A 16,524-nucleotide genomic window follows, 5' to 3' on the forward strand; every position below is an offset into this window, starting at 1 on the left:
ATACTGAATCCTAATAGCAGCTGAGGAAATTTGCAGCCTCTAAAGGAAGAGCCTGTCTGAACAGAGGAACTTCCAAGACCACAGCAATGTGCTAGCACTACTCTTTAAGTACTTTTTAGATCCTCACTAGACTCTGCTAGGGTTAGAGTGATGGTGAATACTAACACTTAACCGGGGAAGCATGACTTCTCTAACAGCGTTGAAAATGCGGATGCTGGCAGCAGTTCTGATCAGACCTTCCAGTGTAAAAGAGCTCCCAAGTTTATTATCCATTGCAGTTACCATCAAATATCTCATAAACCAAACTATCTTTGTTCCATTGCTGCGCAGAATCCCCACGGTCCGTCCCTTGCTGTCCTCTCCCTATCTATTACCACATTGTACCGAGCTCAGCCAGTTACTGCTTCCTGGAAAAACTGCAGCATCCCTTTTGCATTTTCCATTTTTTGGTCACCCTAAAGGATTATGTCCATACTGGTCTATCTGCCTAGCGCTGCGCTGCTCTACCCACCAAAACTGCCATCACCATAAACGTGCAGCCCCAGGAGGGATTAATTTGAGAAGATCTATTTGACTCTCTCGAGATCTCAAGAAGAAGGATCTTCTCAAGAAGAAGGAGCCAGGCACAGGAGCAGAGCCTCACCTGTAATGAGGTTTCGGATGAGGAGTGGCTCATCTTCTTTATAATATTCCAACATGCCCTGAAAATTTTTCTCCTTCCTCTGGACAGCAACTTCCATGTTACGCTCGTACTGCCTCCTCTCCACTGGTAGCATGGCTTGGGATGCTGTGAAGAGAAAAGAGCATGAAAGGTGGTACCTGGCAATCGAGAACTTTTCAGGTCCTTGGAGCAGACCCAAGTCAAAGCGTTCTATATTACTTCCAATAATGTCATCAGCTTCAACAGACTTATAAAAAATGTAAATAACCAAGTCTTGAATTACCGGTCAGACTTGGAATGAAAGAAAGAGTGCAAGAGTTGGACCTGAAGAGGAAAAGGTAAAGTCATTTTTTATTTTCTAAGGAACCACAGGCTAGAGTGCAGTAACCCTACGGGAAGTTTTTTAGTGTATCATTTTCACAGAGGGGGAAAAAAACAGCCAGGCATTGAAAAAAATACCTAAGCATTACATGTTCTGGCTGACTGTAAAGCTGAAGAACCACAGTGGCACACCATTGAGCATTGCGCTTCCACAAAAATTCAATAAAACAGAAGAGACCAGTGTGCAAGCACCGCAGGAAACAGCAGCCTGCTGCATGCAGATTGTACCGACAGACCAGCTGGAAACCTCCAGTTATTCAGCTTAATTTCACATAATGCCTCATTTTCAGAAATTAGCTCATGAGAACAAGGTTGTGTGATTAACCACTGCATCACTAAAGAATGGGAAGCTCTTTTGATACAACACAAAATGCCACATTTGAGGTGTTTTCTGATCACACAGAAAAAAAAAAAAGTATTTTAAACCTAAATGGTTTTAATCCCCCTCGAAATTGCCAGAACAGAGCAGTTGCCTGCTAACCACTGGTCTCTCTCTATCTCTGCTTTGGCAAAGAAAAACCTGCAGCTCTCCAAGGCTGGCTAAAGGACTGAAACCAGAGTGCTGTTCCCCCACCCCAGTGCCTACCCACAACCAAGTCACCTTCAAGTTCTTGGACCTTCTTCATGTAAAGCTTCAGCTGCTTCTTCAGCTTCCTTTCATTTTTTTCCAACCTCTCGAGCAATTCTTTAAGATCCTGAAAAACACAAGATGCACTGAGTTACCAAAAAAAAAAAAAAAAAAAAAAAATTAAACCCAATAACAACTCATGTGGGGTGCATTTGAGGCTGTTCCTAGGAGGAGCCTCCAGCTGGCAATACTCACAACACACCACCCAGAACACTCTACTCCTGGGTGTTAATAATATTTAAACAATTACAACCCTATTTAGCATTTAGAGTTGTTGAGAAAGGCAAGAAGCCCTCACCTGAATTTTGGAGGGGCCCAGATCTTGCAACACAGATGCAGGAGGTGAGAAAAGGAAAATTTATGATCAACCAGGCCAGCTTTTCAGAGGGGCAGCTGCCCCCCACATCCCCAACAAATGCAGGTAAAAAGAAAGGATTGTGATATCTTTGTGCGTAATTACAGAGTAGAGGGGAACCACTGATCTCATTTGGCAGGCAGTGCCACAAAATAGACAAGCGTAAAAACAAGTTTAAAAATAAAGTACCTGTGGAGTGACAGGAGTCATACAGCCACTGAAAAACAGTTCAAGGCCAAGTACCGATGCTCCTAAATGCACCAGCAGGCAATGCTGAAGGATCCTGCAGAGATCTGTTTCTATTTCCCCTCCTCCTTCAGCTATGTTTCCAGATTTTCTTTTGTGAAAGAAAGAAATCAGCCTCTTACCAGATTTTCATTGGTGAGACGTGTAATTTCTTGCTGAAGTCCAAACTCCACCTGGGCCTCCGGAGACAGCTGCAAGGTCTGCAGGAAAGCTTGCTGCTGCTTCTCCAGCTTTTCTTTCATCGCATCCACCTCATTTTTCAGAGCTTCCATCTCCTCCTCGTGCTCTCTTCTCTGATCCTGGAGCTGTGCTTCCAGCAACCTGAAAAAAAAACCGCACTGATCATCCTGTGATTTCAGCATTGTGGCCGTAACCACCGTTTGAGTTTAGATCTTTCAAAGCCAGCCAACATGGGAGATGTTTGCAGCCAACCTCCCTAGGAAACTGACACGCACACAAAGGACTACTAGAGCTGCTATAGCCACATTAGTCTGTCGTTTGCTGTACTGCAGAGTAAATGCTTCTGAAATCAGAGACACAAAATCAAAAGTTTTAAGGGTTTGGAATTTTTTTTTTGTTGTTTTGGTTGGGTGGGGTTTTATTAAATAAATATAAATGTATTTAATAAAATAGGGCATTTGTTCTCGTTCTCACCTCCTTTCAAACATCATCTCTTGCTCGTGAAAACTAAACTGCGGATCTTGCAAATGGCTCCGTTTGGCTGGACTGCCACAGGCTTCATTTGCTACTGCTGGGAGTTCCAAGAAAGGCAGAAGCTGAAACCCTTCATTCCTTCTAGTTGTTTGTAGAGCTGCTATTTATCTTTGCTTAAAAACAAGTATATTCACGTATATCTCAATTTTCCTTCATAAACTACCTGCAGAAAACTATGCACAAGGCAATTCTCCATCATTTTGATCGGTTCCTGAGCTTAGCTTTCATCATCGCTGCTGACTTCACCAAGACTCTTCAGCAGTGGGGAAAAAGTTTTCTCCCTTGTTCTCCATGACATACAAATACCAACACCTTGATACACAGCCGACAGAACTTAACAAAACCAGTCTTTCTCCTATTTTTAGGTGGGTACCCCACTTTTTTTCCTAATAGTTCGCCCTGCTACCTTCTCCTGCTCCATTTTCCCCTCCACCAGGTCTCCCTCCAGCCCTGTGCACAAGGACAGCTCTGGCAAGGGGGGAAATGCTGAGCTAAAGGGTTAGCAGGACATTTAGTCAACACGTTATCCAGCCACTTGCTCAACCAGAATGTCTTCCTTAAGCCAGTGGAAGAATGATTCATCACCGAGATGGTGACTGTACACACCCTTGCTGATGGGGATGCCAACGAACCTGGCAAGCGACATAATTGATTTATAAGGGTCTCCCTGACCCTCTGCTAAATGGAAATCTCTTCGTTCATCCACCAGCTCTTTCAAGACTACCAAAATAAGTGACTCCAGAAGGTATGAGGACTCTCAGGAAGGGGCATCAAGCATTGCATAAAGGAACACATGCTTTCTATGGAAGATTTCTGGCTAAAAAGCATTACTCATTCTCCAATTCTGTTTTTTTTGCTATTCTTGTTTTTAGAAGATCTAAACAACCCAATCTCTACTCCCATTTTCCAGCAAAAGTCAGAAATCCATGTTTTCCAACTATAGAAACATGGGCAACAATGCACTCAGACTTGTAATCACGTCAGGAGTTATATTCTTAATAGGCTTAGAAAATACAAGCCCACCATGAAATAAGTATTAAGTACTTAATTTTCATTTTATTTCTTCATGTAGGTTTGGATTAACAGTGAGCTGCCCTCAGGAAAACACATTCCTTCTAGGAACTTGTGTTCCTATACTGCTTTGAAAAACAAATGACTCATCCCTGTTATTTTTCCTGTTACTGTCTGGTTTTACTCCGATACCTCTAAATGTGACCACTTGAAATTACTTTATACCAAAGATTTGAATTTTTCGTTTCTATAGTGTCCTTAATTAGCTTGTTTCATCTTTTATAAAAATCATATATAAAAATCGTACATATTGGAGCCTCAATACCACCCAGCAGGAGAGCACAGACTGATTAATGATTAATTATCAGCTCTTCCAAGCACCAGGTTGAACCAGAAGAATCGAGGAGTCCGTCTCCCAAGCTGTGTTCCTAAACGTTCATTAGCTTGGAGATGAGTGCTCATTACAGAATCCTGCTCTGCTGTGTCCCACTGGGATATCTGCCCACCGGAGCAGGAGATGGGGAGAGCGGTGGAAGGATGGCACCGTGTGTCCACCACCTCCTTATACCTATAGACAATGCCTGGATGGGAGCATGCCATCCCCGGGAGCATGCAAAGCAGCCAGCATCACAATACAAGCACGGGGACTCCACTCCTGACATGCCAAGGATGGGGAAAGAAAAAAAAAAAATTCGGGAGGTGCTATATCTTAGTGCAATTCAGGAAAAACCATCTAAAATGGGGTGTTTAGGGCTTCCTGCAGATTACATCTTCCCAAACTATTTATCACACAATTTCTCATTCATGTAAGATAATTTTTGCTGAATCACAGCTCAGGCATTAGTGACAGACACCATCAGCAATGCCTAATTTGAATCACAGCAACTCCTTTGAAAATTAGAGGAGGATCTCAATTCCTCCAGGTCAGATATCCCACCTCCGGCTGTTCCCAGAGAGGACAACGGGTCCTACAGAGGACAACAGGACAACAGCAGAAGAAGAGAAAGAAACAAAAGGGGAAAGAAAAGGTGGAGGGGAAAAAAGAAAGTGTTTGACCTGGCAACTTGCTTTAAGCCTTGATAAGCCAAACCGAGCTCTCCATCTTCATTGAGATACCCCCAGTCCTCAGTCTTGCTAGAAATAAAGGACAGAAAAAGGAAACAAGAGGACAGAGAAAGACAAAAGGTCAATTGTGATACAAGGGAAAAGGAAGCAGAACCTTTATTAATGTCTTTTTTTTTAAAAAAGCACAGTTTAATTATGTTGTATTTCCTTCTCCACCCTGAGAAATGAGAACCATGTCCTAGTTGTGCCCCTCCACAACAGCCCAGTGGAGCCTCTCCGTCCCTTTCTCCCTTTTTAATAGGTTTGGGGTTTTTTGTTTGGTTGGTTTGGTTTTGGGGGTTGTTCTTTTGTGTGGTTTGGTTTTGGTTTTTGTTTTTAGTTATAAAAGGCAGGAAACTAATTTATCTTCTTTAATGAGGTGTTGAATACATTACAAATGAGGGATGGGAGCTGGTCAACCCGAGCAGGAACACTTGCTACAGCGAGATTTTAGTTGGCTTTGATGCGAGTTAGAAAACAGTTTTTCTTTTTGGAAATAATAATTTTTTAAAAATCACGTAACAGATCATTAAACTTTCAGAGAAGAAAGGAACCAAGCCAATACGCATCTCCCATTTTGAAAAGAGGCATATAGCAGATGTGGCATACATAGCAGGCTTCCAAAAGGGTCTGCAGGTTGACAAATACAGGGAGGTTTCTTGGTTGGATTTGGGTAAAATTTTTAGCAGGGATTTTTTTTGTTGTTGTTCAGATAATCTTAACAGAACATGTATTTAGGCACTGAAAATCCAGGAAAAAAAAGACCTCCAAACCAGGAAGGATCCTCACTATTTATTACATACCAGTGAGCTGGGAAATCTGAAATTTCTAACACATGCATTTTCCTGGATAACCTCCTTTGAAAAAAGAGCTTTCCTTCCTTTTTTTTTTTAATCATATGCATTGTGGAAAATGAGGAAAGCCATTACACCGAGATAAAACTGCCCTGGGAAATAAGCGTTCAGTCTGTGTTCAGCAACATGGCACTGACTCAGAAATCATTGAGATCCCCTTCTCCCAGACCTTCATCTTCACCAAGCCATTAAAAGTCAATAGGGCTCCTTTCAAGCTAATTAGATTAATTAGTATGTGCCAAAATATTTTCTTAGAACGCTGGGTAAATCCTTCTCGTAAATAAGGCTGAAAGGACACGATTCACAAAGCCTCGTTTCTCCTTTATCTTGGGAGGTAAGGATCTGGGGGAGCTGCTGGCGACCTGTGGTTGGCAAAGTTCCTTCATGAAAGGGAAAGAAATTCCTGCCCAAAAGCCTCCTTCCCCTCCTCCACGTAGCTTAAAGGAGGAGCAAGGACACCAAACCCCAGAGACATTAATTTTAGCATCTTCAGATAATGATCATCTCTTAATAAAGAAAGGACATTTCATTTTCAAACACAGATCTGCTGCTTTTTCTTTTTTTTTTTTTTCTAATTAAGTAGAAAACTAATGCACACCACAGTTTAGATATAGCACAGAGTGGGAAGCAGCAATAAGAAGAGACACATTGGAGAGTGGTAAGGAGAGATAGGAACCCTTTTCCATGGGATGGCCTCTTCCAGCTGCAAAAGCATCCTCCAAGCCAGCGTCAGCCCTTTGCTCTGCATTTCTGGGACTTACCCAGAAGGAAAAAGAAAAGAGAAAAGAAGAAAAAAAAAGAAAAAAGAGAAACCATGTACTCTACCAAAATCATCTGGAAGTTATCAGAGAAGTTATTTCAAAGACTAAGTCTGATCTGCTTTGAGCTGCCAGGTTATTAACTCTAACATCATCACTTGGTCTTTTGTCAGCTCTACATTTCCACCAAGATCAAACAGGCTTGAAAGAAAGATCCCAAGAACAGAAACAAGAAACAAGAAAACTACTTAGCTTTACATTCAGTTATTGAAGCACAAAATTAGCTGGAAACTAACTTGATGCTTTTCCCTTTGGCAGATGAAAGTCAGCAGAAAAAAATAAAAGGGAAAAAAAAAACCAAACTGAGTTCACTCCATTTATAAGGGGCTGCTTTTAATTCAAACTTCCCCCTGACCTGGCATCAAAGGGCTTTCCCTCAAGAGCGGCGTGGAGAAACAGAATCACTACATGGGCAGGGTTAGCAGCACCAGGCAGTTTTTCCCGTTTTTCTGCTGTTGTATTTAAAAATTCTGGATTCTATAGAGTGAATAAAAGGTCTATTTTCCATCAAAATAAAGCACAGGTAGGAGAAAAAGTGGCTCTATGCTTATTAATCCCACTTCAGAATTGCAATCTCACTGGAAAAGCTTTCCATGACAATATTTATTGATCAAGATTAGAGAGAGAAAGCAGTTTTATTTCTCATGCTGACACACTTGGGTATAGAGCTGCATTAAGTACGAATGCAAATCTGTGCTGGGGGGAAGGAATGTGAATTTATATCCACAAATACAATAATCCATGCTCCCCAAGCATTTGTTTTCATCTGTTTTGTTGCCATTGATTCCAGCCTACAGTTTATAAACCAACCTAATCTACAAACAAATTAAGGGGGAATCACCTAACAGGGAAGCTGGTGGTGATTAACGAGCCACGGGATAAATCACCGCAGAAAATCAGGAAGTTGGTCTATAGAGTTACTGCTACTGTATTACAAGAGCCAAGTTGTTGATGATTTCTGCGTCTGATTCCATCCTCACTGCACAAGTTGTGAAATCTGGAAACCAGAACTGCTGAAAAAGTCTCCCAGTAGGTTGACTAAAAGCAGACAACACATGCTCCAGGATGGACAAAGATCAATTGCTACTGGGGACCAGTGACACAACCTGGGCAGACACATGTCCTAGAAAAGCAGCAACTCTTCTTTTGAGTCCAGCTCCTTCACTACCCATCCCTAGACAGGCACACTGGAAAACGCAGGTTAGGGAGTAATGAGCTCTGTGCCTGACAGTGGGATTTCACATCCCATCCTTGTGCCCACAGGTCCAGAAGAAAGTTGGAAAGAAATAAGAGAAAATCCACTGAATTAATTAAATGACCAAAAAACACACCTTGCAGTGGGAAGCGCTCTCAGCTACACTGATGTATTGATGATGTTTAAATCAATCTCATCACCTCTGCTGCAGGAGAGGTAGAGATTTCATCAGCAAGTTCACTTCAGGAAAGCAAACAGTCAATGGTGACAAATTGAAAAAAAAAAACAAACACTGGTCCTGACCCAGCCGGACATAATGAGAAAACCAGTGTCACCAGAGTCCTGGTGCCCAACGATCCCCACTCCCCCAGGTCCCCCAGCCAAAATGAAAGCTGGCAGTACTAGTGTGGGCACCCATCAGGGTTTGAAGCTGTATTTAAATGCAATGCATGTGGAAGACAGCCCTTCCAGCAAGCCCATCTCTGTACTCACACACTAGGAGATTCTCCACAGGTATGAATAAAATCCTAATTAAATCATGGTTTTTCCCAGCCTGGACTGCTAACAACCTTCTGCAGCCAGTTCACAAAGTGGCAAAGTATACTGTGTTATTAAAAACCACTAATCCACAATGGTTAGGTCTTCTGACTACCTTGCTTAATGCAAATTATTCAGGAAAAAAAGCCTCAAACTTCTGTATTTGTCAAGAGAAAAGGAGACGAACATTCAGTTGCCTTGCAGTAAACTAAATATTTACTTTATATATTTTCTTGCAGTTTAATTAATGTAATTTTGTCTTCTTGCAAGATACTACTTTTTAATTTTATGTCCTCCTGGATAGCTGCAAGGACTGATTGGATGCTAGATGTTACTAGAAAGACAGACACACGTTCACAATATTAACCCTCGCTACGTTAAACCTGTAATCAAACAAATGTTCCTGACTCTCTGTTTAGATGCAAGAAAATCAATAATGTGGGTGGTGCCAGGGAATACAGCACGTGTTTGTTAGCTCAGTTCACCATCATGGGCTCTGGCCTCCAAGAAAACAAGAGGAGGACCATGCTGTCTTTCCAGCATAGCATGAGTATGTTCTTGAAATAAGTAACTCTGAAATAGATCCCAAATCCTACTCTTTCATAAAGATGGGATGAATGACAAGGGCTCCTCACTCTCTGCATCTTTGGTCCCATCTTCACGGGCCATCCTTGACCCAAGGTGCAGAACACAATCCAGAAGCTGGTAACTCTCCAAAATGTTGTGTTAATTTTATTCTGGATCTCACCTCTCACCCTTTGGCCAGCCCCTTCAGCAGCTGGAAAAATTTTTGGCCACACTTACCGGTTCGTCTCGCACATCCCCTGGTAGGCTTCAATCACATCCTCCTGATCGATGTGCTTGTCACTGTTCGGCCAGCTGGCACTGGTGGTGATGTTCTCCTAAATTCAACATGCAAAACACAGCAGCGTGACCTCCTGCACATCTCCTCCCATCTTTCAAAGATCCTGATACCAAACAACTCCCAACAATCCTTAAAAAGAGCTTCCTCAAGGCATCCATTGGACTAGGGAGTTCCTATGAACCCATACGCGTGCAAACAGACAGCAACAGAAATTAGGAGATGGAAGGAGAATGCAGTGAACCTGGTGCGTATGGTCTGAAATACAAAATATATCAAAAGCTCAAGGAACGCTAAGGCAGTGAATTAAAAAGCCCACGTTGGAGTTCTGAGCAAATGTACTCTTCCGTCAGTAAAGGCTCTAAAGAAAAAACCCTCAGCTGTGACGGGACATGGACTGTATCTTATCCATAGGCAGAACCTCCTATAACCTCCCCCTGCCACCCCAGAGCCTACCAAAGCCAAACGAGCATCGCTCAGGCAGACGGGATTTCCAGCAACAGAATGGGAAAAAGAAAAGAAAACCCATCACTCTCTCAATTACCAGGTTTTTGCCCGGCTCTTTTTGCTGGGCTGCCTTCATAATCTGTGTCCTCAGGATAAGCACCTCTTCCTTTCGCACTTCCAACTCCTCGTTGGCCGATTTCAGCTGATTAAGCAAGAGGTTATAACTGTCCTGCATATCGGTGGATGAGTTGTTTTGGGTTGCTCGGTCTGCAACAGCCTTCCTCAACTCATTAAGTTCATTTTTCAGCTTCTTGTTCTCTGACTCCAGCTCTTGCCTCTGGAAAACACCAAGCCGTTAACCAGTTTAGATAAACTCTCTTGTCGTGCCTCATCCTTTTCTGAGACTCTTCTAATTACCGATGACCACAGTTGAACAATCAATTCTGGATTTTCCTGGCAGTCCAGATCAACAGACTCTTCCTGTAGCCTGTTGCCATTTAATAACAACGCTACAGGGTGACACAGGGGAGACTTTTTTCTGTTGACACTATTTTTAAACACAAAAGCAACCCATTAGACAAGCCAAATATGTTTGTTTCTTCTTGACCCCTTTTCCTTCTCAATCAAGAAGTCACCGCAAACCCCACAATGTTTAACTCATCTTTAATATCCATTAAATATTAATATATTCAGCAAATACTGATTTACATGACCCTTCCTCACGGCAGGCATCCCGTTAGGTGAGTTACGTCTGTGTGAATTCTACTACGGCTTCTTTTCTCATACGTTGTGTAATTCCCCCACCCCAGTGCGATGTTTGCAGTTGGACAATTTTCTGGACAACATCTCGTTTGACAGGCAGGGGCAACACTGTACAAATTTTACACCGACCACTTCTCCCAAATAACGATGCACGAGCATCCCTGTGTTCACTGAGGCAACTGAATGGCTTGTTTGCTTGCTTTTGCATGACAGTAGAAGACAGAAGAATAAAACTCCAGCAGCTAAAACACCCTTTATTTTCACTAAATTTCTCTCCCCGCTGCCACTTGACCCTGTCCACAGCTTTCTTGCAGGATCCCTCTCTTATTTATGGGGTATCTGCTTCATTATCAGCTTTGGCTGTGGCAAGCTAACGAATCTGAAAATGGCTAGGGGCAATTTATACATTTTATACGGTGTGTAGCTAGCACAGCTGTGTAAACCTCATTTCCATAGGAAACGGGAGTTATAATTATAAATCCTTACAAATTATAAATAGCACGCTTTATCACAGCAGAGGTGTGAACAGAATAGCTGATCTAGCATCTGGACAGAGTCCAAGCTGAACAAAACACCATCAGTAACAGAATATATTCAGGTACTTTATACCATCTGTCATTAAAAAAAAAAAGGATGAGAAATGCATTCAGTCCAGCAATTCTTCCACATCAGCCACAGCTCAGCAGAGGGAGCATATGAGATGCAGGCTTTTCTGTAACTCATTTTTAAAACAAGACTTTGAAAAGCGTGTGTGTGGTGAGGAATCTGTAACAAACTGGGTTCAACTCTTCTTGTTACGTGGCTAAAACATCGACTCACTCTCCACTCTTTTCTGATCATGCTCAGAGACAGAAGAAAATTAAAAAAAAAAGAAAACGAGAAAAAAGAAAAAAAGAAAGTGATTAACTGCTTCTCTACATAAATTACTGTTCTGTGATTTTTGTTATTTGCTAGATAAGATCATAGAACCATAGAAGATCTCCCTTTTCTTTGTCTTTTCCTTCCTCCTCCCCTATTTCCCTGAAATTAATATGAATTTTCACCTAGGTGAGCTGTGAAGACCGATGCAGCTGAACAGCTCATTGTGACGTAGGAGTGTTGCTCTGGATGGGGGAAGAGGTGCTTGGATAAGGTAATGAATGACCCAGGGTATGGTTTGGATAAATATACATCTATAAATACAATAAGCAGCCCAAATGTAAATATATTTCTAAGTATCTGCATTATTTTAAAACACTGCATACAGATATCAGTTTGGGGAAATGTAACAGATGCGGTTATTGCTGAAGAGTGGGTTTTGTTGGGGGTTAAGGATGTTTCTGGGTCTTGTTTCAGTACTTTGTGACTTGAGTCTTCACTGCCCTTTGGTCACTTTTGTGTCCCATTCAAGATATTTTTGACACGCACAGCCCCTTGAGCGGGACAGTACAAGGTGTGGTGTTAGTGGATGGTGTGCAGGCTCCGGTTTTGTAGCCAGCACATGTGCAGTGGAAAAAGCATCCTTCACCATCAGAGGGCTTGTTACCAGTGTGGATGACTCAGGAACAGGCAAACCGGTGCAGAACAGATGTTGCCCCAGAGAAGAACATCTGTGAGCCCAGCCCAGGCGCTGAAGGAGAGCTACAGCTTTCCAACTGCTGTCAATGCAGAACCAGTTACAGGAGGTTTTGGGTTATTGCCACGTTCAGACAATTTTTGGGGGGCTGTTGGAGCCGTGCAATAAGGTTACAGCACTACGGAGGAGCTCCTTACCCACCTTCAGACTGTTGTATGCCAAATCTTCAGGTTCTGAAGCCACTTCAGTCTTCATTTCAATTACCTGCATGGATTAAAGAGATTAAATAATATTTAAAAGCAGCCAGAGGAACTGGCATATAGCACAGGATGGCGAGGAATGCCTCCAACAGCAGCCAGCCCGGCTGCATCGCTGCTGGCCAGCTTAACTGTAATCACGTTATTAATTGGTGTTAGACAGAATTCCAGCAACTCAAAGGGGGGAAGAGGCCCCTGCGGGAGAAAATAGTTTAATCTCCCATTAATATTTTGACAACTTCAGCTCACTGCAGCTTTCAAACAATGGCAGTCATTAAGGGAACAATCTTCAACATCGTGGTGGGGAAGCAGGTTTTTAATCTGCCTCTGTAGCGAGGATGAGAGGCTGGGGAAGTTTCCTGTCTCGTGTGGTTCCTGCAAATTGCTAGAGGTGATCGGTAAGAATATCTGGTGAAGCATGTAAAGAATTACTGTTGGTGATTTTGTAGAGTCTCTTATTGCGTTTATCAACAGACACACAGACCTCACGCTGGAGTGAAGTAAAATAATTCCCAAACAAAGCAACAGCAGCCCCAGAAATTTCAATTATGAAGCCAAGAGCGATGGCATTTGCTCAGTGTTTTATATAAAAGCATATTTACTGCTTCACGACACCGTACACACAGCACTGCTGTTTCATGGCATGAAACCGTCTCCCACACTCTGGCCTCTGAACAAGTCACGGTTACAGATGGCAGGGTAAAACGTATCCAAGACATCTGCTCTTAAAAGCCCCCATGCCAAACGTCAGCTCACTTGTGCCTAGAGAGATGTATTTTCAGATTACACTTGTAATTCAGGAATGACTCCTGACTCTTAAGTTACCACTGGGCTGTCAGTAATTTTTTTTTAATTACTTTTAAATTTAAATTACAACCAAATGATCCAAATGTAGGAAGAAAGATTATATCAAAGGAATATCCTTGCCCTGCAATCCAGTGAAAAGGAAAAACGCCTTCTGCTAACAGCTACCTTCCTATTTCTGGTTTATTATACCATTTTAGGCTATATTCCTATGTGATCATTACTGGGGATAAAAAGAAAAACCCACAAAAAATATAAAGATACCAAACTGAGGACACAAGCCTGACAGACACATCTGTGAAGTGCTCATCAGGTCATGCCACGCATTGCTGTACAGGGGGAAGCCAGGACTCTTGAATAACCCAATTTATTGAAAGGGAGGACTGTTGGAGATGTGGGCAATCCTCAGGCAATCGAGGAGAGCCAGTTACCAACATGAAATATTAGTATGCATGAAAATACATCTCTTACCTGGGATTTCTTGCTCTCTTGCTCCTTTTTCTCCAGCTGGGTTTGCAGCTTCTTCCTCTCCTGCTCCAGCTCCCTCACACGCTTCTGCAGCTTTAGGAAGAGGGTCATGTCCATGGCGGCTTTCTCCATTCCAGCCTCCTGGAGAACAGAGGAATGGAAAAAGGAAAAGACCTCAGTCAAGTTTTCTAACCACACACAGTGCCAGATACTCCCTGACTGTACATCAGCACCAACCCCAGCCACAGCTGGTAACGAGAGCATCCCAAAAGAGACCAAACCTCCACTTTAAATACCTATTTTTAATGTCAGTAAACAGCTAATCATTTTAATAAATTGTTGAATGTTTAACAGCCCAATAGATAAATGGGCTGACTGGGGCCACATTAAAATCACAGAATGGTTTGGGTTGGAAGGGACCTTCAAGACCATCGAGGTCCAACCCCCTGCCATGGGCAGGGACCCCTCCCACTAGCCCAGGTTGCTCAAAGCCTCATCCAGCCTGGCCTTGAACCCCTCCAGGGATGGGGCATCCACAGCTTCTCTGGGCACCCTGGGCCACTGCCTCACCACCCTCACAGGAAAACATTTATTTCTGATATCTCATCTCAATCTCCCCTCTTTCAGCTTAAAACCATTACCCCTCATCCTATCCCTGCACCCCCTGATCAAGAGTCCTGCTGGTCACGCTTCTGGTGATGCAACCCAGGACATGGTTGGCTTTCTGAGCTGCAAGTGCACATCGGTGGGTCATGTTGAGCTTCTACTGAGTCCCTTCTAGCCAAGTATTTATCAGATTTTTTTAATTGGCCTCACCTGGAATATTTTATACTAGAGCACAACCAATACTGATTATTTTGACTTCAGCAAGTGCTCTCAGAGCAGTTCAGAGCAGGAAATCAATTTAATCCTTCATGCTTTATAGTCCAGCCTTCCTCCTCTGTGCTTCCAGACCCACGTCAATAATCCCCGCAGAGGGGGGCTCTCCTCCTCGCCCGGAGCCTGACCGATTTACTGTACCTCCACTTGTTGTATTACATCCTCGGTGTCTCCTGTCTCAGAGGTTGATATTGATGGATAATTGGAATCGGACTCCAAACTGCTCTGGTTGGATGGGCTTCTCCTGTGCCCTGGTGCTTGCTGCCAAGGAGTGATGCAGACACAAAGCATTCAAGCGGTTTAGGAAGGATTCTTCATGAAGCACTATTTCTTTGAGCAAATATTTGTCTATATATCAAGGTTACCTTCACAAAAGGCTTAACTGTCACCTTAGAGCAAATCCCATTTTCTAATTCTTATGTCCTACCACAACGTTCACATTAACACAAGGGAATACTTTAAAATGGGAAGTGATACAGAAGCTCAGTTTAAAAATTCTGCATGAATTAAAGGCTCTTCGTGACACCAGATGCCTGTTAAGTGCCAACATGCAACTCTGAGCTCAAGATTATGCTGTTCACAGCGTCCTCCAGGGCTCCCTTTAAACGCTCAACCTCCCACCTATTCCAGCACCACTCTAACTATTATCTAATTTTCAACAGTTCTTCTAACACTTTAGTGTAGCTGAACCTAAAAACTGGCTTTTGAAATTCTCAAGTAATGTTGTTGGGTTGTTTTGTTGGTTTTGGGTGAGGTTTTTTTGTTTGGTTGGTTTTTTTCTTTCGTTTTGTTTGGTGATTTGTGGGTTTTTCTGGGTTTTTTTTCAACCCAACACTTACACCTGAACACCAGTGAAACAAAAAGCAATACAAGGAGCATGAACCAGGTTTTGCTGGGATTCACAGAGATCCCTAAGTAGTTAAAAGAGAAGCGTGAAAGATCAGGCTCATTTTGAAGGCAGACGTATGGTTCAGCTTCAAGGCAGAAGTTCAGTCTCAGAAACATCAAGCACAAGCTGCATGATAATATCAGTTCTATTGTTTTGGGGATGAGCAAGCCACATTATCCAGCCACCAACACTGTGTCCAGGACACAAGAGAAAATGGATAATTTCAGTTTCGTTACCTTTATAATAGTCATTTCATCCCGCAAGCTGTCGTATCTCTGCTCCAGCTTTGAATACTCTTTTATCAGGTTCTGATATCGAGATCTCTCTTCTTCCAGCTCCTTCTTCATCTGGATATTTTCCTCAACTGTGTTTTGTGCAAATTCATCTTTAAAATGCAAAGGAAAAAAAAAGAGAAAAATAAAAGAAATTATGATCTTCATCTCTGAAATGAACTTCTCGTAAATGTGTGCCATAACAATGACTAATTAACAAACTGCTCTCTGCCAAGAACCTTTAAAATACACATAAGCATTCTGTAATATTTGGAGACTATTATAATCTAGATCCGTCTCCTCACCATTTGAAACAGCTTGAGGTCTTCTGCTTGGAGGCAGAGCCCTCTGCCATTTAATTTAAAGAAAAATCTCCAGTACCTAGAAGCCTACAGATATTATGCTTCTCTCAGCTGGGCCATCTCCAGCTTGTGTGGGCCAGCCACAAACCCTCTTAGGAAAAGACCAGCACAGTATGGAAATACGTGCAGGTTTAAGGTTTGAAGGGGAAAGGGGGAATTACCAGCCCCATGACAGACAAACCTAGGGGTGGCACACTAAGGGTAGGAGTGGATCCGACAGTTCAGCTCAAGTGCATCTACACTAATGCACGCAGTGTGAGCAACAAGCAAGAGGAGCTGGAGGCCATTGTGCAGCAGAACAGCTGTGACCTAGTGGCCATCACAGAAACATGGTGGGACGAGTCTCACAGCTGGAGTGCCGCAATGGATGGCTGTAAGCTCTTCAGAAGGGACAGGCAAGGAAGGAGAGGAGGTGGGGTGGCTCTTTATGTTAGGGCCGCCACCTGGACTTAACTCTGTTCAC

The 16,524-nt window shown here is 42.8% G+C and overlaps 1 protein-coding gene across 1 annotated transcript in view; it reads right to left on the bottom strand.

Moving 5' to 3' along the window:
- LOC104467604 (unconventional myosin-Vb-like) overlaps nucleotides 1-15,812 on the bottom strand; it is a gene marked incomplete at its 5' end in the record, with an annotated part of 22,557 nt that extends 6,745 nt beyond the window's left edge. The window contains 10 exons of the mRNA XM_010081435.1: nucleotides 644-787; nucleotides 1,644-1,737; nucleotides 2,394-2,592; nucleotides 5,053-5,130; nucleotides 9,309-9,406; nucleotides 9,911-10,150; nucleotides 12,332-12,394; nucleotides 13,663-13,800; nucleotides 14,680-14,799; nucleotides 15,664-15,812. Coding sequence (XP_010079737.1) covers nucleotides 644-787; nucleotides 1,644-1,737; nucleotides 2,394-2,592; nucleotides 5,053-5,130; nucleotides 9,309-9,406; nucleotides 9,911-10,150; nucleotides 12,332-12,394; nucleotides 13,663-13,800; nucleotides 14,680-14,799; nucleotides 15,664-15,812 — 1,323 coding nt within the window. The remainder of the gene's footprint in view (nucleotides 1-643; nucleotides 788-1,643; nucleotides 1,738-2,393; nucleotides 2,593-5,052; nucleotides 5,131-9,308; nucleotides 9,407-9,910; nucleotides 10,151-12,331; nucleotides 12,395-13,662; nucleotides 13,801-14,679; nucleotides 14,800-15,663) is intronic.
- Between the last annotated feature and the right edge of the window lie 712 nt (nucleotides 15,813-16,524).

The sequence above is a fragment of the Pterocles gutturalis genome, unplaced genomic scaffold (assembly GCF_000699245.1).
Source record: "Pterocles gutturalis isolate BGI_N339 unplaced genomic scaffold, ASM69924v1 scaffold26464, whole genome shotgun sequence".
Taxonomy (NCBI): Eukaryota; Metazoa; Chordata; class Aves; order Pterocliformes; family Pteroclidae; genus Pterocles; species Pterocles gutturalis.